Source organism: Carassius gibelio, chromosome B8 (assembly GCF_023724105.1).
Source record: "Carassius gibelio isolate Cgi1373 ecotype wild population from Czech Republic chromosome B8, carGib1.2-hapl.c, whole genome shotgun sequence".
NCBI classification, from domain to species: Eukaryota; Metazoa; Chordata; class Actinopteri; order Cypriniformes; family Cyprinidae; genus Carassius; species Carassius gibelio.
In genome coordinates this window covers 20190909-20207315 of record NC_068403.1, presented here as the reverse complement: position 1 = coordinate 20207315, position 16407 = coordinate 20190909, and the positions used below count along the sequence as shown (strand labels likewise).

Below are 16407 nucleotides of genomic sequence, written 5' to 3'. Positions count from 1 at the left end.
ATATAGGTTAAATTAAATTAATTATTTTAGTTTGGAACAAACTAATTTTTATAGGTCCAATTAAATTAATTATTTTATTTAATTAATGATTTCAATAAATTTTAATCAATGACTACTCAGAACACTTTTCCTTTAGAACACATTTATTGTTCAATAAACTCACAACATTGAACATTTGCTTCAAATGTATGAAGATTGACAGCAGAAATACTTGAAACACTGCAATCAGTCTCTTCAGTTGTTCATAAGACTTGGCCTTATTCAACCTTTGTACCTTGTAGCCATCGAACTTGGGCAGCCACATTTGTAAATGCTGCAGTGAAAATGCAGCCTTGTTAGTACAACCTTTTTATTAAAAGGATCTAAAGTCTTGGCTGTAAAAACACAATAAAATGTAACAATCATGCAATTATACAATTAATCCCTGTACAGCTGGGTGGTCAGTCTAGTGACTTTTGGGGTCATCTTTATTCCATCAAGCTCCATCAGGACCTTTTGCACAAATTCAAAGGTGAACTGTAGCCTTTTTGGATATTTTAGGTTTAGTGTATATATGAGCCCAGCAACCGATGGCAACTCGTTCAGGACCTCTTTTCCTTCGACAACAATTTTAATGTCTTTAGGTGGATGGAGAGGATCCTCTTTCCCAGTGATAAAGATCGCCATGGTTGTCCGCTCCAGTTCTTCAACCTCATTATCCTGCACAAAAAAAGAAAGAAAATATGTTATAATTTCAGAAAATCTCCCGATTTCAAGTTAGATCATAATGTGCCAAGCTCTTATACAATCTAAACTTTCAAAACAAAACATTTGATTAGCAAATCAAAATAATCAAATGTTCATTACAAGGGATGTGACTAAATTAAAAGTGATGATCTAGTTTTACTTAGTAGATCTGGTAGACAACTTCCCAGATGAGAGAAAATGTTACACTTTAGGATGCCTAATTATCACAAACGTCCTCATGACATTGGAAATAGAACTTACCACAAGCAATGATCACTGGCAGGAGATTCCAAATAATTTGCACAGCAGGAACAGCTGATTGGTGGCTGCTTCCCTGAAGCTGAAAGAGAAAACATGATTTAAGTTTCAGCCATCAAAGTGTGTTAACTACTAACATCATACACAAATTAAGAATACCCAACATTTAACATTACTAGATATATACTTTATTTTATGATTTTAGGAAAGCTGGCTAACATTTTGGTAAATGTCTACCACATGTAAATGCTGTTAATAGTGTAGCAAACTAACATTACCAGATACAAATAGCTGCGCCTTGTAATATTATGGCTGATAAATACTGAACACAAGATAATTAGGAGTGTAAATAAAAGATCACATAGGACCTTTAGCTATTGATAGCATAAGTAACCATTACCATTAGTCAAGTTTCAGAGTTTCAGGGATGCAAACACATGTAAAATGTAGTCAAAAAGTATTTTGGGCAGTTCGATTCAATAAACCGGTTGAAAAAAAAAACAGCATAGGTCTCTGCAGGAATGTAATGGGAGTTACCAAATCAGGGTGTTTTTACCCAATGATTCCTGATTGGCTAATGTCATAGTGATGTTAGGTTTAGGGCTGGGGTTGGGCAAGTATAGGTCTCTGCAGGAAAGTAATGGGAGTTACGAGATCAAGGTGTTTTTACACCATGATACCTGATTAGTTGATGTAATAGTGACGTTAGGTTTAGGGGTGGGGTTGGGTAAGGGGGATCATTTAGATTGCATGATTCAGAAACACCCAGCAGTTTCAAAACACCCATATGGTGATAAACGCCCACTTTTGCTCTGCAGAGACCTAAGTCTCGGGTTGGGTAAGGGTGATCATTTTAATTGCATGATTTAGAAACACCCAGCAGTTTGAAAACACTCACAAGGTGATAAACGCCCACTTTTGCTCTGCAGAGACCCAAGTCAAAAAAAAAAAAAGAAAACAGTCCATCTGTTCTTTTATGCTCAACGTTTTGACGTCATTAGAGAAGTCTATCAAATATAAAGTCCTTAATCATAACTTTAGTCAGTTAAAAACCTCATAATCATGGAAAGTTTACAATTAAGTTTTGCAACACACGGAATAAAGTAACAGCAATAATGTGCATGAGGATTTAAGTCTTGAAGATATAAAGTAAATAAATTAGATGTCATAAGGGCAGAAATCGTAATCCACTTACTATACATAATTTATTGCATTCTATTTGTTATGAAATAAACTTACATTTCGCCAGGTCAGAATCAATAACAAAAGAACCAGTTCGGTTCAGACGCTCTGTGTGTCAGTCTGCTTCACGCTGAATCATGCATGCGCAGTATCATCAGCTCATCGGTTATCAAATCGGACGTGTCCGACAGAAACGATTCTCGGTTCAGTGTACGTACTGCTGATCGGAAAACTGATGCAACTGGTTCTTGACTCGAGAAAGAGAACCGCTCCAGCAGTGGGCGTGTTCATTTGTAATCTGGCTCAGCGTTCATCTTCAGTTCTCTCTTCACAGCAGTTCAGTCAGTGTACTGTTTGAGTAAATGAATTACACTGGGATATTGGTTTGTTTCAACTCAGAGAGAGTGTCAGCCACATTTAAAAAGTTAACATCTTAAGTCATTTGTGGATTAATGCTTATTGGAGACGTGAATCGTTTCAAACGATTCAGTTCGATTTGGTGAACTAGTTCAAACGGTTCACTAAGAAGAACCGTTTAAATCGAACGATTCGTTCACGGCACAAAGCTAAGAAATGTCGAGCGCACAAATCCTCGTGTATATCTGTCCAACAGTGTATCGATCATTTGTTTCTTCACGGTTTTAAATTCCATTTATTGTTGGTTTGATGCCAATTCATAGTTCTTGTAATGTGTGATCTAACAGACACACTGTGGCGAGTCGTTTAAAAACAGCAAAAAACTCCAACAAAATAATCATTTTATTCAAATCCACAGACCTTTATCTACAGATCAAGCATCATAATGTGAATATATCATATTGGAGAGAGTTTTACCGTGTATCCTGCTCTATCCTGCTGTAACGGACGAGGCGCGCGGTTTGAATATAAAATGGAGAATGATTGACAGCCGCAGGGAGTGGGAAGACGAGTTTCCGTAAACTGTAATTTAATTATCTAAATATAATTCTGTCCCTCAGATTAAGCTATGGAATGACTTCAGATGACTTTGTGAAATTATAATCAGAACCTCTCAGAACTGCACGATTCACACAAGTCATGCAGACTGACGCGAAAAAAGCGGGAGGTGTCGAAAAGCGCGCTGTTTGCATCCATGAAGTTTGAAGCTTGAACCTGGGGATTTACTACTGCATTTTAAGTGTCAGAAATTGAGCGGAAAAAAATGTCTAGCATAATTATGCATTTAGAAATAATAGTGATATCCTAGTGATAGTTACATACTATCGAGCGTGAATGCTGAAATTACGAGTCAAGGCCAGTCAGGTAAAACGTTAATTGAAAAAAAATAAATAATAAACATTAAGGGTATAACGTTACAAAGTTGATTATTTTACCTTCTTCAGAGTTGCTCGTAGTTCTTCTGTGTCTCTCTGAAGTGTAAGTTACTGCTGCCGCCACTTAACACACAGTTCAACTGTAACAGACGTTTTTTTTAAAAAAAATTCTTTAAATAAACAGGTCAGGTGGTCAGAGAGCGGAACTCCAACTCAGCAATGCGCATGTGCAAACCATGCTTAATTTAATAAAATTGCTTTGATCAAATGAATAAATTCAGTTTAATGTCCCGCTGCAAATCATATTGTATCCATGTAAAAAAAATGGATTCAGCCATAAATATAAATTAAAACGTTTAGTTTAAAGGAAAAAAAACAATAATTTTAAGCTATTTCAACGACAAAATACACATTAAACGAATAACAGCAATGTTAGACTTTTTTCAGTGCAATAAACTGAAACCAATTAAAATATAATTATAAAATATGAATTTAAATATTTTCAGCTTGTTTCAAAGTCTGTATGTCTCATTTTTGTTAAGGCTAACTTGAGGTACTTCAGGTATTTTTTTGTTCTGAGCTCTATTTTTTGCTCTGATATGCATTGTTGTTAGACCTATTATTAAGACATGTGCCTTTCCATATCATACCCATTCAATTGAATTTGCCACTGGTTAACTTCACTTAAAGTGTAGTAACATCTAAAAGCAATATGAATAATCCTTAGCTAAATTTCAACCGTCCCAGATAAGGGTATAACAACTTATGCAATGGAATCATTTAAGTATATATTTTTTTTTTATTGCAAAGAGGATAAAAAAAAGTTTTTTGCTTTACCATTATGGTGTGTAGGTTGATGTATTGAAAAAGTAATTTAAAGCATTTCAACATAAGGGAGCAACATAAAAAAATAAAAAATAAAAAATAAATGAAGGGGTATGGATACTTTTGCAAGGCACTGTAGACGGGGAAAAAATGATAAAAAGGACATACATTAAAGTTACTAAAACTAACTAAATTATAAAAACATTTTATAACAACTGCAGTAGTATCACAGTGATACTTAAATGGAATTACTTTGTAGTCAAAATCTTATTTCCTTTTTATCTTCTTTTTTTCCCTTCATTTTTCTAAATGCTTCAATAGGCTGTTCTGGAGATTTCACCATTTTTAAACCTTGACTGATTTATTATGGTTCAGAGAACTTCCCAAATGCGGATGCCCAAATCTGCCATTCAGCAGAATGCTACTTCCTTAAATCTGACTCATGTGAGAGCTCCTAAAAAAACATAAAGACAACTAAATGTGACGTATCTGATCATTCAAATGAGCACCCCAGCTTGTTACACTAAACCTACTGTAATATATGAGCCTTTCATGCACTGATGCTTGCAGAAAACAGCACAGCAACACATTAGACTAAAACAGTCAAACCCAGATCAGCTGCTAACTTCCTGTATATGTAAGAGGAAGGCAACATCAGACCCTCTGAATCACACGCAGGGCGAGACCTTGCTCTTGGATGGTAATGTCAGTAGTTCTTTGTGTGCAGCAGTGCTGCCCCTCCCCCCTCATCGCCCACCCAGACCCACAGTACACAGTGTGCTCTTTGTAGGCAAGCCTGTAACTGGATGCCAGGTGGTCTGTGATTGGCTGAGCCGAGGCCCCATCTCTCCCCCGTCTTCTTTTTCTGGTGCATATGCATGAGATAGCAGGCTGGTGTGTGTCTGTGCAGCTGCCTGTTCCAGACAGGAAAAGAGAGGGAGAGAAACAGGAGCGAGACATTGGGGAAGGTTAGAGGAAGAGGAATAGAGAAAGGAAATCGGGTGAGGAGACTGCGGGCGACTGTGATTGGGGGGTTGTAGTCATGTCTATGTTCTGTTTGTCTGGCTGGCTATGAGATCAGGCAGCCATGGCCATGTCACTGAGCGCCGACGATGAGGATTACGACTCGGACACAGCCGAACAGGTCAGCACACACTCTCTTCCTCCTGATACACACACACACACACCACACACCACACACCACACACCACACAAACAATTAGCCACCTTCTCGGGTTCCCTTCCTCGTAGCACCATAGCTCTCAAACAAGGCATCCTTCTCCTTCTGCTTTCTTCACCCTCCTCACCATCTTTCTTTCCGAAACAGTTTCTGGGTTTTGTTTTATTGCATAAGTATAAGAACGAAAGGTTTCCATATGACAGGAAGGGGGAAAAAACTCATACAACAGAGAAGAGTGGCTCTGTCTTAATGTTTGTCTCCATTGAGCTTCAGCTATTTGTAGTAATTCGTTTGAGTCATGTGTGCCTCTTTCAGGAAGGCTTGTTCAAGGAAAAAAGCATGTTCCCGTTGCTTTACCTTTGTGTTTGGATGTGGTTTGTACTGGTTTGTCTCCTTTGTTTTGTTGGGAGAACTCAAATATAGTAGCTAGTAAGTAGGAAAGTGTAGTAGAAAGACTTTTTTTTGGGTGTGATGTTCACACATGTGCATGGTTGTTAGGGAGTAAATACTGTATTAAAGGAGGACTTAAGTTCCTCAAAGCAACAGCATGACTGGACATGTGTTGCCCTTAAGTCCCCTTCCCAAGATGCACTGCTGTTTTCTAGGAAATAGAACAACATGCACGGTTTGTTGTTTTTAAGTGAGGACAAAATCTAGACTGCACTGTAAAAAAAAAAAATATATATATATATATATATATATATATATATATATATATATATATATATATATATATATATATATATATATATATATATTGGAGTATGTTTTACAATAAATTACTTTCCCAGTTTTTCTACTTCAAAAATCCAAGTTTAATGTAATGTGTAACTTGACATTTATGTATAAATGATTGTGAAATGTACTAGTAATTTGTAAGTGAAATGTGTACACCACCGTTTTTTGTTTTTTGTTGTTGTTTTTTTTTTTGCATCCATTTGAAAGGTTCAAAAATAACTAAGGACAGTTGAATGCTAGGTGTAGGATTTTATTTTCTAAGGGAGCATAACATACAGACTTCTGCAACAGGCACCTGTGCATTTGCTAGAAAATTCTTGAATTTACTCAGAAACAGAAGAGGTTGCATGTGAATGTCACTTAACCAAGTAAGCCACATGTGCTCACCAACCACACAAATAATGCATGCATTTCAAATCTCTTAATCCCTGTCGTGACATAACAGGGTACAATATCTTTAAAAAAACAGTTTCTATGTTGAAGACTGGGGGGAGGGGTGAAGGAAAGTGTGGGGGGAACAAAAAGATGTCCCGGCTGCTCTCAGGCCCCCTGTTTGAGTTCATCTTGGGGAATCTATAAGTCAAAAGGTATATTTGGTAAGACTCTTTATACGTATGTTTGGTCTAAATCAGGCATGGGGCACATTGATCCTGGAGGGCCGTTGTTACCCTGCAGAGCTTAGCTCCAACCCTGAAAAAAAAATAAAAAATACATACCTGTATCCTGAAGACCTTGATTAGCTTGTTCAGGTGTGTTTGGTTAGGGTTGGAACTAAACTCTGCAGGGACATCGTCCCTCCAAGATCAACGTTCCCCACCACTGGTCTAAATATATGGTCACATTTTGGTTGACCAACTTGACCCCATTGCAAAAAACACATAGGGAAAGATTCCCCTCACACAAAATTCCTTATTGAATTTAGATTAATTCCTATTGAAAATTTAAAAAAAAAATCCTAGCAAAAAAGGTCCAGTGTTAGTTGTGAATTGTGTAGCAATATATACGAAGCACCGTTCACAAAGAAGTCTGTTTCAAACCAAGCAGTTTTCTGTTGATCAGTGTGGTAACTTCATGTTATCAACTTGAACCCTTTGCAAAATCTATGAGTGGAAATCTTTCGCCTTCCTGATCGCAAACATGACCAAACCATATAGCTTTGTGCAATTTGTTAAATAAGTCAAATTTATTAGTGCTTTCATCTCCAAATATTTGTTTCACGGAGCACCCAAAGGTCAACATTTTGTAATTGGCTTGTTCCTCACTGTTGTGCAGAGGCGGTAGCTTTAATTCTTCTCTAGATCACTATTGCAATGAAGCCTTGTGACTCATTGTGTCTCTTGATTTGTGTCATGGCATGGGCAAAATAAAGTGCCAGAATTAGACATAAACTCTCACACATGACCATGAGCAAACATTCACACAGACTGTAATTATTCTTCTGTTGGAGTGTACACAAGATGATGTGGATGATCCTGTCTACAACATGTATGTATGCTTCATTTGTAAGTGATGCGTTCAAGTAAAAAATGCCAGAAATTATTTTGTGTGTTGAGGATGAATGAACTGGCTTTAAATTTGGGGGCATGTCAATAGATAACTATAGTATTGAGCATTGTAGTATAATATATAGCCATGTTGTATTATAAGATGGTAAGATCATTGAAGAATAACAATAAAGCCAGGCCAACTTAATTTCCCATCATTCTCTGTGGAAGCACCAGAATGATAAAATACACATGTAAAGCATAATTTACAAACCTAAAGTGCATCTTTTCTTCATTTTGCTGCACTTTCACTAAAAGGATTCCTCTTTGTCAGGAAGTGGACAGTCAAGAAAGGAACATGAAATTGCCCAGCATGTCAATTTTATTGAGACTAAAATAACTTGAATGGACATCACAGCACAATTATTATTTCCAAACTCACAAGCAGGACTTGAATGCAGCCGCAAAAGATGATGACGCATGTGGATTTTTTCAGAAAAGATAATAATTATGTGTGACTTAGTCTGGAAAATGTGTGTCTCTAGAGGTAATTGCATGATGACAGGAATGAGGATCCTGGCTGATGTAACTTGATGTTTCTAGATGAATTTTTAAGAGCACTCGGATGTAACGATTTCTTCATGACCCTATACAATATTATTGATTGGTTGAACATTACAGTGGAATGGAATGAGCCTCCCCAGAAAGTACAGTCTGTGCTGTTTGTTTATTTATTTATTTTGCTGGACAGATATTTGTAGATAGATCTCACATCCTTCATATCCACTGATGGTGCAATGCATAATAGAAGAGTAACTGGAGAACGTCTGGTGTTGTGCTGTGTTCAAAAGGTCTGATCTAGGATCAGCTACATCAGTCCAAACAGTCATTTGTTTGAGCTGGAGATTACATCTTGGGTCCTCACACATGTGTAGCTTGTGGACAGCTGATGAATACTGGCTGTGATTCAGCATTCTTTTTGAAACCACTATCTCTCATATTGGCTTCCACACTCGGACAGTGGCAATAGAGGTCACAGCTGTGATGCATCACTCCAAAGCACAAAAACACTGTTGTGCTCTATAGTAAGCATTCTTACAGTCAGGAACCTGCACCTCTCTGCAGCTCCCTGAATCTGTTATAATGAAACACAGCGCCGGGGAATGGTTGTGTTCCAGTTGTTCTGATGTCCTACAGGATTTTGCAAGAACAGGAATAGCTCTACAACAGCATTTGATCTCAATGTCTGAAACATCCCATCAAGATGAATATAATACAGTATTACAGTGCTACTATTTAGTCCTTCAAAGGAACTGTCTGCAATGAGAACGAAATCATTAAAAAAAGAATCTGATGTTAAACCCAGTAGTCAACCACTTCCCCCTTCTGAGCCAATTAAATGTTGAATAGAAGTATTCCTTCACTCCACCAGTCAGCAGGAACTGCTGTGTTGCCATGGTTACATTGCAGAAGGACAGACTTCCAGTACTGCACTGCAGTTTGTGCATGCGTTGTAATGTATTCATTATCTGAGCTGGAAGGCAAGATAGGATTCTTCTGGAGAGGGTTTGTATCCCATGTGTAACCAGAACAGATTTGCTGGAATCCACTATTTCTGCTGCTTATTACTACGTTAGAGCGCAATCACAATGATCCCAATAACAGAGCTGCCATAATGAGGTTCCCAAATTGGGTTATATTCCAACAGCTGAGCTAGTAAGAGAGGTGCATAGTCGAGTTAGAAGTGATGATAAACAATAGCAATCAAATGTTGTAAATCGCAAGGCTGAAAAGATACAGGATATGAGCATAGGCTAGATCAATTTGAAGCATAGTACATAAATCAAGCAGGAGAGTCACACGGGGATTGTGGGTGGGTAAACAGACAATAAGAGGCACTGGTAAGAGCTTTGAACCATGAAGGGCTGTATAATGTACAGAATAATGTCATTAGAGAAGAGCACCTATGATACTTGACACTTATTTTTTTTTGAGCTAATCACATGTGAACCAGGTGCCTGTGCCATTTTTTTCTGCCAAACAAATGGTGAAAAATACCATGTTGGCTAAAAGTATGCATTTTACATGCTAGTTTTAATGGAAACATTAAACTAACAGCAAGTTTTGGTTATTAACATCCACAAATACAGCTAAATTACCTTTACCATCAAATCTCATACAGAATTTGAACTAATATACTGACAAAATCAATAGCTTTTCATTTCTGTCTTCTGTCAAATGCCTAGTGAGGATGTTTTATAGGCAACATTTTGTTATATTATTTAAATTTCCATTCTTCATTTTTTTCCCCCATTAGCAACGGCTGCCCAACAGACCCAAAGCCAAAATGGCTGCATCAACAGCAACAACTCCAGCAGCATCCACTTCTTCATCCACTGCAACAGCAGTTAAGCTGCCGTCCAATCGAACCTCCTCCGGAGCTCGCCGTAGACGCACGCGATGTCGAAAATGTGAGGCATGTGTGCGGACAGAATGTGGAGAGTGTCACTTCTGTAAGGACATGAAGAAGTTTGGAGGACCTGGCCGAATGAAACAGTCTTGCATTATGAGACAATGTATAGCGGTAAGGAGCTCAATTCCAGCAGACACCTAAAGCCTGATCTAATGTATGAGGAACTGGTGGAATTCCATGGAAATATATCAATTCAGACATTTATCAATGTCAATCAATTTATCATTTATCAAACTGAGATTCAGAATGTATGACCGAATTGGTTGTAATGTCAGATGAATGGTCCATTAATTTGTAACATTAATAACAATTTTTTTTTTATCGTATTTTATTGTGTATGTGTATTTTGTAACCACACATTTTCCGAATTGTTGATATTCTGGATATTAAATCCACAGCCCGTGTTACCACATACAGCAGTATGTGTAGTGTGCGGTGAAGCTGGAAAAGAAGACACACTTGAAGATGAAGATGAAAAATTTAATGCCATGCTCATGGAGTGCTCCATCTGCAATGAGATCGTCCACCCAAACTGCCTCAAGGTCAGACTGACTGAACTGTAACCTAACCACTAGCCCAAGAATAGAGTTCTAAAGTAAATGCAAAGCAGTCAGTGTATACTGCGCTCTCTTTTGTTTTGTGTAGGCAGAAAAGAATGAAGTGATTGTGCTAAGGTTGCATGTTTGTGGGCGGCTCTGACATTTTTTTAACACCTTTAAGTTCCTCTTTAGTGTGTGGTGGTGTAGTGCATTCACATACTTAGCGAGAGTGTTTGCATAATCGATCTCTTGCCTTTTCAGTTGAAGGATGCAGCTGGAGTAGTAAATGATGAGCTTCCTAACTGCTGGGAATGTCCAAAATGCAATTACGCTGGGAAGACTGGAAAAGTGAGTATTTGGGGAACAGTGGTAGAGTGGTTTGATAGCATACAGAAAAGATTTGCATTTGAAAAGAGATACTATTTGAGAAAGTAGTGGAGACAGTGAAGATGAAATGTGGTTTACAGTAAAGCGGTGATATGTATATGTTTTTGTAATTTTTCAAATTCATTTTACTTTTTGAACTTTTGTTAACTCGCATATTTAGTTCCTGTTTAGTTTTTGACAAAAAGCATTAAAGGGCCTGCATTTCTCATTTGGTAGGACAAGCCCATAAGTAAACTGTCAAACCAGATCTTGATGCAAATATAATGCAAATATACATGTGTTGTGATCATTTTAATTCAGTTCAGTTAGTGGCAGGCTGTCAGGCTATTTCCCTGAATGCAAACGGTGAAATACGTTTACAGTTAAATTGTATTTGTCATACATAGGAAGTATATCATACCAATACATGCTTGGCGAACAATGTATAATATTCATAAGGTATAAAGTTGTCTTTTGTATTTTCTTGCCACTCTTTGGCCTGCAAGCAAAAACGGGGCCCAGGCTTTAAATACGCATCCAACCTGCCAGGCTCCCTGCTGAGGGAGCAGAAAGCAGGACGTGATGGACGAGAGGAAGGGGACCAGACATCCACAGGTGCTTCATCCATTAAGAGAAAGAGTGAGAGGGAGGAAACTCCCAGACTGAAGACTGAAGATCTAACATCCCGTCTTCCCCCAATCTTGAGCCCTAGTGGCCTGCCAAGACCCCGATCTGAAGTGCCCAACTTCTTGAGGAAGAAGAGGAAGTTATTTGACGATGATGAAGAGGAAGAGGAGGCTTGTGCTAAAAAGAAGGTAACATTCACACAGATGTGCATTATTTACATACACAAATCTGCTGTAGCTTTTTCATTCAGTAACTTTATTGACATATTTTTAGCCGAAGAAACCCTGGAGGCTTGAAGAGCCTTTGATTCCCAAACTCTCTCACATGAAAACAGAAGAGGAGGAAGACAACTCTGAGGAGGAAGAGAGGCAAGAGAAGCGAGAACTGCCTCGTCGTTCATTTAAGAAAGACTACAGCACAGTAAGAAAAGAGAAAGAGCATGAGGAAGAGAGAAGGGAGGATAGAGATCCACCTTTCAGATCCCTAAAGGAGTTTAACACCCTCCGGAAAGAGGACGACCAAGAGGAAGAAAAGGAGGACGATGATGAGGAAGAGGAGGAGGACAATAATGGCAAACGAGGCAGGGACAGCAGCCCTGCACTAAAGAACATCTCCTTATCGCTTGAGAGTGATGCTTCACGGTGCAGCTCCCCAAGAGCAGGGCCAAGCAGCGATGGTAGTGAGACTCAAGAGAAGGCACCACGGGCTCGGGTGAAGCGACACCGACGCAAGCCCCCTAATCGCCAGCTCAGCGCAGAACTCAGCAAGCAGCTCAACATGGAGATCCGTCGCACCGAGCATTCACTGGCCAATGAGAACCAGCAGCCACTCAAGAGTGAACCTGAGGACAGCGAGAACGAGGAACCAAAGAGAGGCTTACGGAATGGGACTGCAGGGAATGGGGGAGGAGGTGGAGGAGTAGAAAGAGGAGCAGGAGTAGAGGGTGGAGGGGAGCGGCCACATTTACGAGCAAGGGAGATGAATGGGACATCTTGGGAGCTGCGGCACTTTTACCCTCCTCAGATTACCCCACTTGGCTTGAACCGCAGTTCACCCACAGTCAGACCACTTCCTGCACGTTCACCTCCAAAGTGTGTTCAGATGGAGCGCCATGTGATCCGACCACCTCCAATCTGCCCTCCACCTGATAGGCTACCACTAGCTGATGGACGCAATCACATCGCTCCCAGAGAAGCATGGTTGACCATTTTCAGTCACCTGAGCCATCGTGAACTCTGTGTGTGCATGCGAGTGTGCCGAACATGGAATCGCTGGTAAGAAAAACCTAAAGACTTTATCAGTAAGCCTGTCCCAGATGCCATCCTCAATACTTGTGGTCCATCTGGATTAGTTTTCACCAGGGGTGCAGAACTTAGTTCCTGGAGTCTCTGCCCAGCCCTGCAGAGTTTATCTTCAACCCTAATTATACACACTTGATGTACCTAAACAGGTCCTTCAGGTCTTGGAGCAGGGTTGGAACGAAACTCTGTGGGGCTGCGGTCCTTTTGAAATTGAGTTCTGCACCCCTGGTTTACACTTTGTTTCTACACATTTTGCATGTCTTCAAAAAAACCTGATTCAGGTCATCAGCTCATTTGTAGAAACTCCAAGACCTGAAATGAGCATGTGAGAAAAAAGAAGACATACAAAATGTGTAGTGTTGGAGGTACTCCAAGAACTGGGTTCAAAACCACTGGAGTAGTTCAGCGCCATTTAAAAAATCATTTGAAATTTGTGTCAGCACGACATAAATAGAATGCGGCAGCAGTTTACAATCAAGGATTTGTGGTGTAAAGCCATGCCACATCCAAGTAGACAGCATCACTGACTATGAGTTCTATTGACTGATCTATTTATAATGAATCTCTATAATAGATCAGTGGTTATATGGTATTTTGCCATGCCGCTCGCATCCAGTGTAGACATGTTGTTAGGAATCATTAGTTGTTTTCCCTTATAAGGATTCACGCTTCGGGCACACCCCCAAAAAGACATGCACAAAGGCCAAGAGATTTTAAGTGCCATTTTGGGACCTATATGTAATTATTACAATGACATTTTGTTGTTGGTTTAGGTGCTGTGACAAGAGATTATGGACTCGTATTGATTTGAAGCGTTGTAAGTCCATCATCCCACTGATGCTAAGTGGGATAATTCGCAGACAGCCCATCACTTTGGATCTGAGCTGGACCAACATCTCCAAGAAGCAATTAAGCTGGCTTATTAACCGATTACCAGGTCAGTGTTCATGTGAGCATGTATGTGGATCCACATCATCTTAATTTACAGTATGTACTTGTTTCTAATCGCACATCTAACCTGCGTGTTTGGTTGCAGGACTAAGGGTGCTTCTCCTATCAGGCTGTTCATGGGTGGCCGTTTCAGCTCTCTGCACATCCAGCTGTCCTCTGCTGCGTACTCTAGACCTGCAATGGGTGGAGGGGCTCAAAGACCCCCAGATGAGGGACCTACTATCTCCTCCGACTGACAACAGGCCAGGTAATATACAGTACTCCAGATTGCTTTGCACACATCCAAGTTCCACCTCACTGAACTCAGAAATTAACTCCTACTAGACAGTTACTTACTCCGACGGTGCATTCTCTACTTGGGATTTCTCTAACAGGTCAGATGGACACACGCAGTAAACTCCGGAATGTTACTGACCTGCGTCTGGCTGGTCTGGACATCACAGACAGCTCTCTGCGTCTCATCATTAAAAATATGCCTGTACTCTCCCATCTGGACTTGAGTTACTGCAACCATATCAATGACCAGTCAGTAAACCTGCTGACTGCTGCAGGGACCACCACTAGAGACTCCTTAACTGATGTCAACCTTTCTGGTAATTGCACTGGTTAATACCATTTGTAATCTTAGAACAAATGCTTTTAAACCATTCAGATTTCATTCAGAGTTAATACCCTTTTTCATCAACACAGTGCTGGTACCAAAGCTAAACCAGTACCCAATCTTGCCCCATTAATTTCGTCAAAGGAAATTGACTCCTTACCTGCCCATAAACCTTCTGGTCTCAAATCTGAACCATTAGGGGCTTGTAGGCAGGAAAATGTCATCACCACTTAAAATGTAAAAAATAATTGTGGTCTGATAAAGAGAATCCTACCTCCCAGGTATTTCAGTGAAAAAGGCATATCAAGTAATTCTGGATTCGAACTATTAAAAAAAGGCCAAGTAGAATAAATAACTTTCCTTTTTGAAGGGTTCACTGAGTCTAATGCTTAAAATGGTTAATTCCCCCTCACTGATTACTGATCTCTCCTTTCTTGATGTTCTCTTTAGTGTGTAACCGGGTCACTGATCAGACGCTGAGCTACTTCAAACGCTGCGGAAGCATCTGCCGCATTGACCTGCGATTTTGCAAGCAGGTGAGCCGACAGGCATGTGAGCGCTTCATTGCAGAGATGTCGGTCATCGTTCCCTTCCAACTGCAAGAGGATAAACTTCTCCAAAAACTTCACAGCACCCCCTAGTGTCTGGGAGGAACTCAACGCCAATCTAAAATGATACCATGTATCAGATGCACTCTTGTTTGGATTGAAACTGGATTCAGACATTTGAAAAAAAAAAAAAAGCACTGCAACACATATGTGGACAAAGTGTTTGTCAGCTCCTTTCAAACTGGAAAGAAGAGCAGACATATTGTACTTAAAGGCACATAATTCTGCTCCTATTTGAAATGTTGTTTCCAGCAAATTCTGTTAATCTTCGACGAGATTATACATGTTATTACCAAGAGATTCTATTTAATAGGTGGTGTGGTAAAAAGCAGTGGACATATATATATACACACCCTCTACATACTCACTGGATACTACAAACACTTAATCCATGAGTTGGCATGATTGTACATTATTCTAAACCCTCCTGTTTTTTTTTGTATAAAAGATGTATCAATTCAGATTTGTGCTGTATTTGGTTCAGTACTGGGTATTGTATTGTTCTTTATTTTTTTTTATTTTTAATATAATAGAATTTTTAAATATCTCCATCCATTTTATGTCACCAGTATTGGAATATTCCAATCTGATCAGCATTTTTCAGTCACACATTTTGACTGCTTTGAATTTCAAGTACTTGCTGTTCGAATCTCAGAGCAGATATAGAAGTGAAATGTTATTTTGAGGTCTATTTATAAAACAGTGCCATATTCCATCTGTGTTTTAAACAGCTGTAACAGGCAATACTTCAGCTAACAGTATGACTCTGAAGAGTTTGGTTCTACACGTGTTAGACCAAACAAATTGCTGAATTTCGTATTCCAGCTAGCTCAGTAATGTTTTGTATTCAACACAATCAGGTAGGTTTGCATTGTTTTTCCATGAGGTCAAGAAAGACTTTGAACATCCATGCAGTATGCGTCTATGAAAGTCATGTGTTTGTATTCCTTCCACAGTGATTATTATTGTAAAACGGTAACTGATGATTTTAATGGTGTATTATTGTGAGTTTGTCTCAGGATGGTGACTATCAGAAAGAGGGAGCGTGCCATCTGATCTAAGCCACCATACTTGTACCACTATAAATTAAGGCATTGTTTGCCATCTAAAACACTCTAATGTACATTCGGCTATTTATATTTGTATGTAATAAAAAAAAAAAAAAGAAAGATTTTACTGTGAGACATTTGAAAAGTGCAGTTATTTTCCAAAAACAAACAAAAAAAGCACATCAATATATACAAATGTACCTGTAT

At 39.2% G+C, this 16407-nt stretch overlaps 1 protein-coding gene and 1 long non-coding RNA gene across 4 annotated transcripts; one reads left to right on the top strand and one right to left on the bottom strand.

Moving 5' to 3' along the window:
* Positions 1 to 29: 29 nt before the first annotated feature.
* Positions 30 to 3826, bottom strand: LOC127963425 (uncharacterized). Its single transcript, XR_008154811.1, has 3 exons — positions 3519 to 3826; positions 988 to 1066; positions 30 to 699 (listed from the first exon to the last, which is right to left on the bottom strand). It is a non-coding gene; the product is annotated as an uncharacterized LOC127963425 (long non-coding RNA).
* A 1174-nt stretch (positions 3827 to 5000) lies between these two features.
* Positions 5001 to 16333, top strand: LOC127963423 (lysine-specific demethylase 2B). Of its 3 annotated transcripts, none has more exons than XM_052563333.1 (10): positions 5001 to 5427; positions 10003 to 10269; positions 10557 to 10700; positions 10959 to 11045; positions 11531 to 11878; positions 11964 to 12964; positions 13765 to 13928; positions 14028 to 14189; positions 14317 to 14535; positions 14994 to 16333. In XM_052563333.1, the coding sequence occupies exons 1-10, from the start codon at positions 5371 to 5373 to the stop codon at positions 15182 to 15184; spliced, it is 2640 nt and encodes an 879-aa protein (XP_052419293.1). In that variant the 5' UTR covers positions 5001 to 5370; the 3' UTR covers positions 15185 to 16333. The 3 variants fall into 3 exon arrangements, with proteins under 3 accessions (XP_052419293.1, XP_052419295.1, XP_052419294.1); XM_052563335.1 differs by having other exon boundaries at positions 5004 to 5427; positions 11570 to 11878; XM_052563334.1 differs by having other exon boundaries at positions 5007 to 5427; positions 10959 to 11046; positions 11562 to 11878.
* The last annotated feature ends 74 nt before the right edge of the window (positions 16334 to 16407 follow it).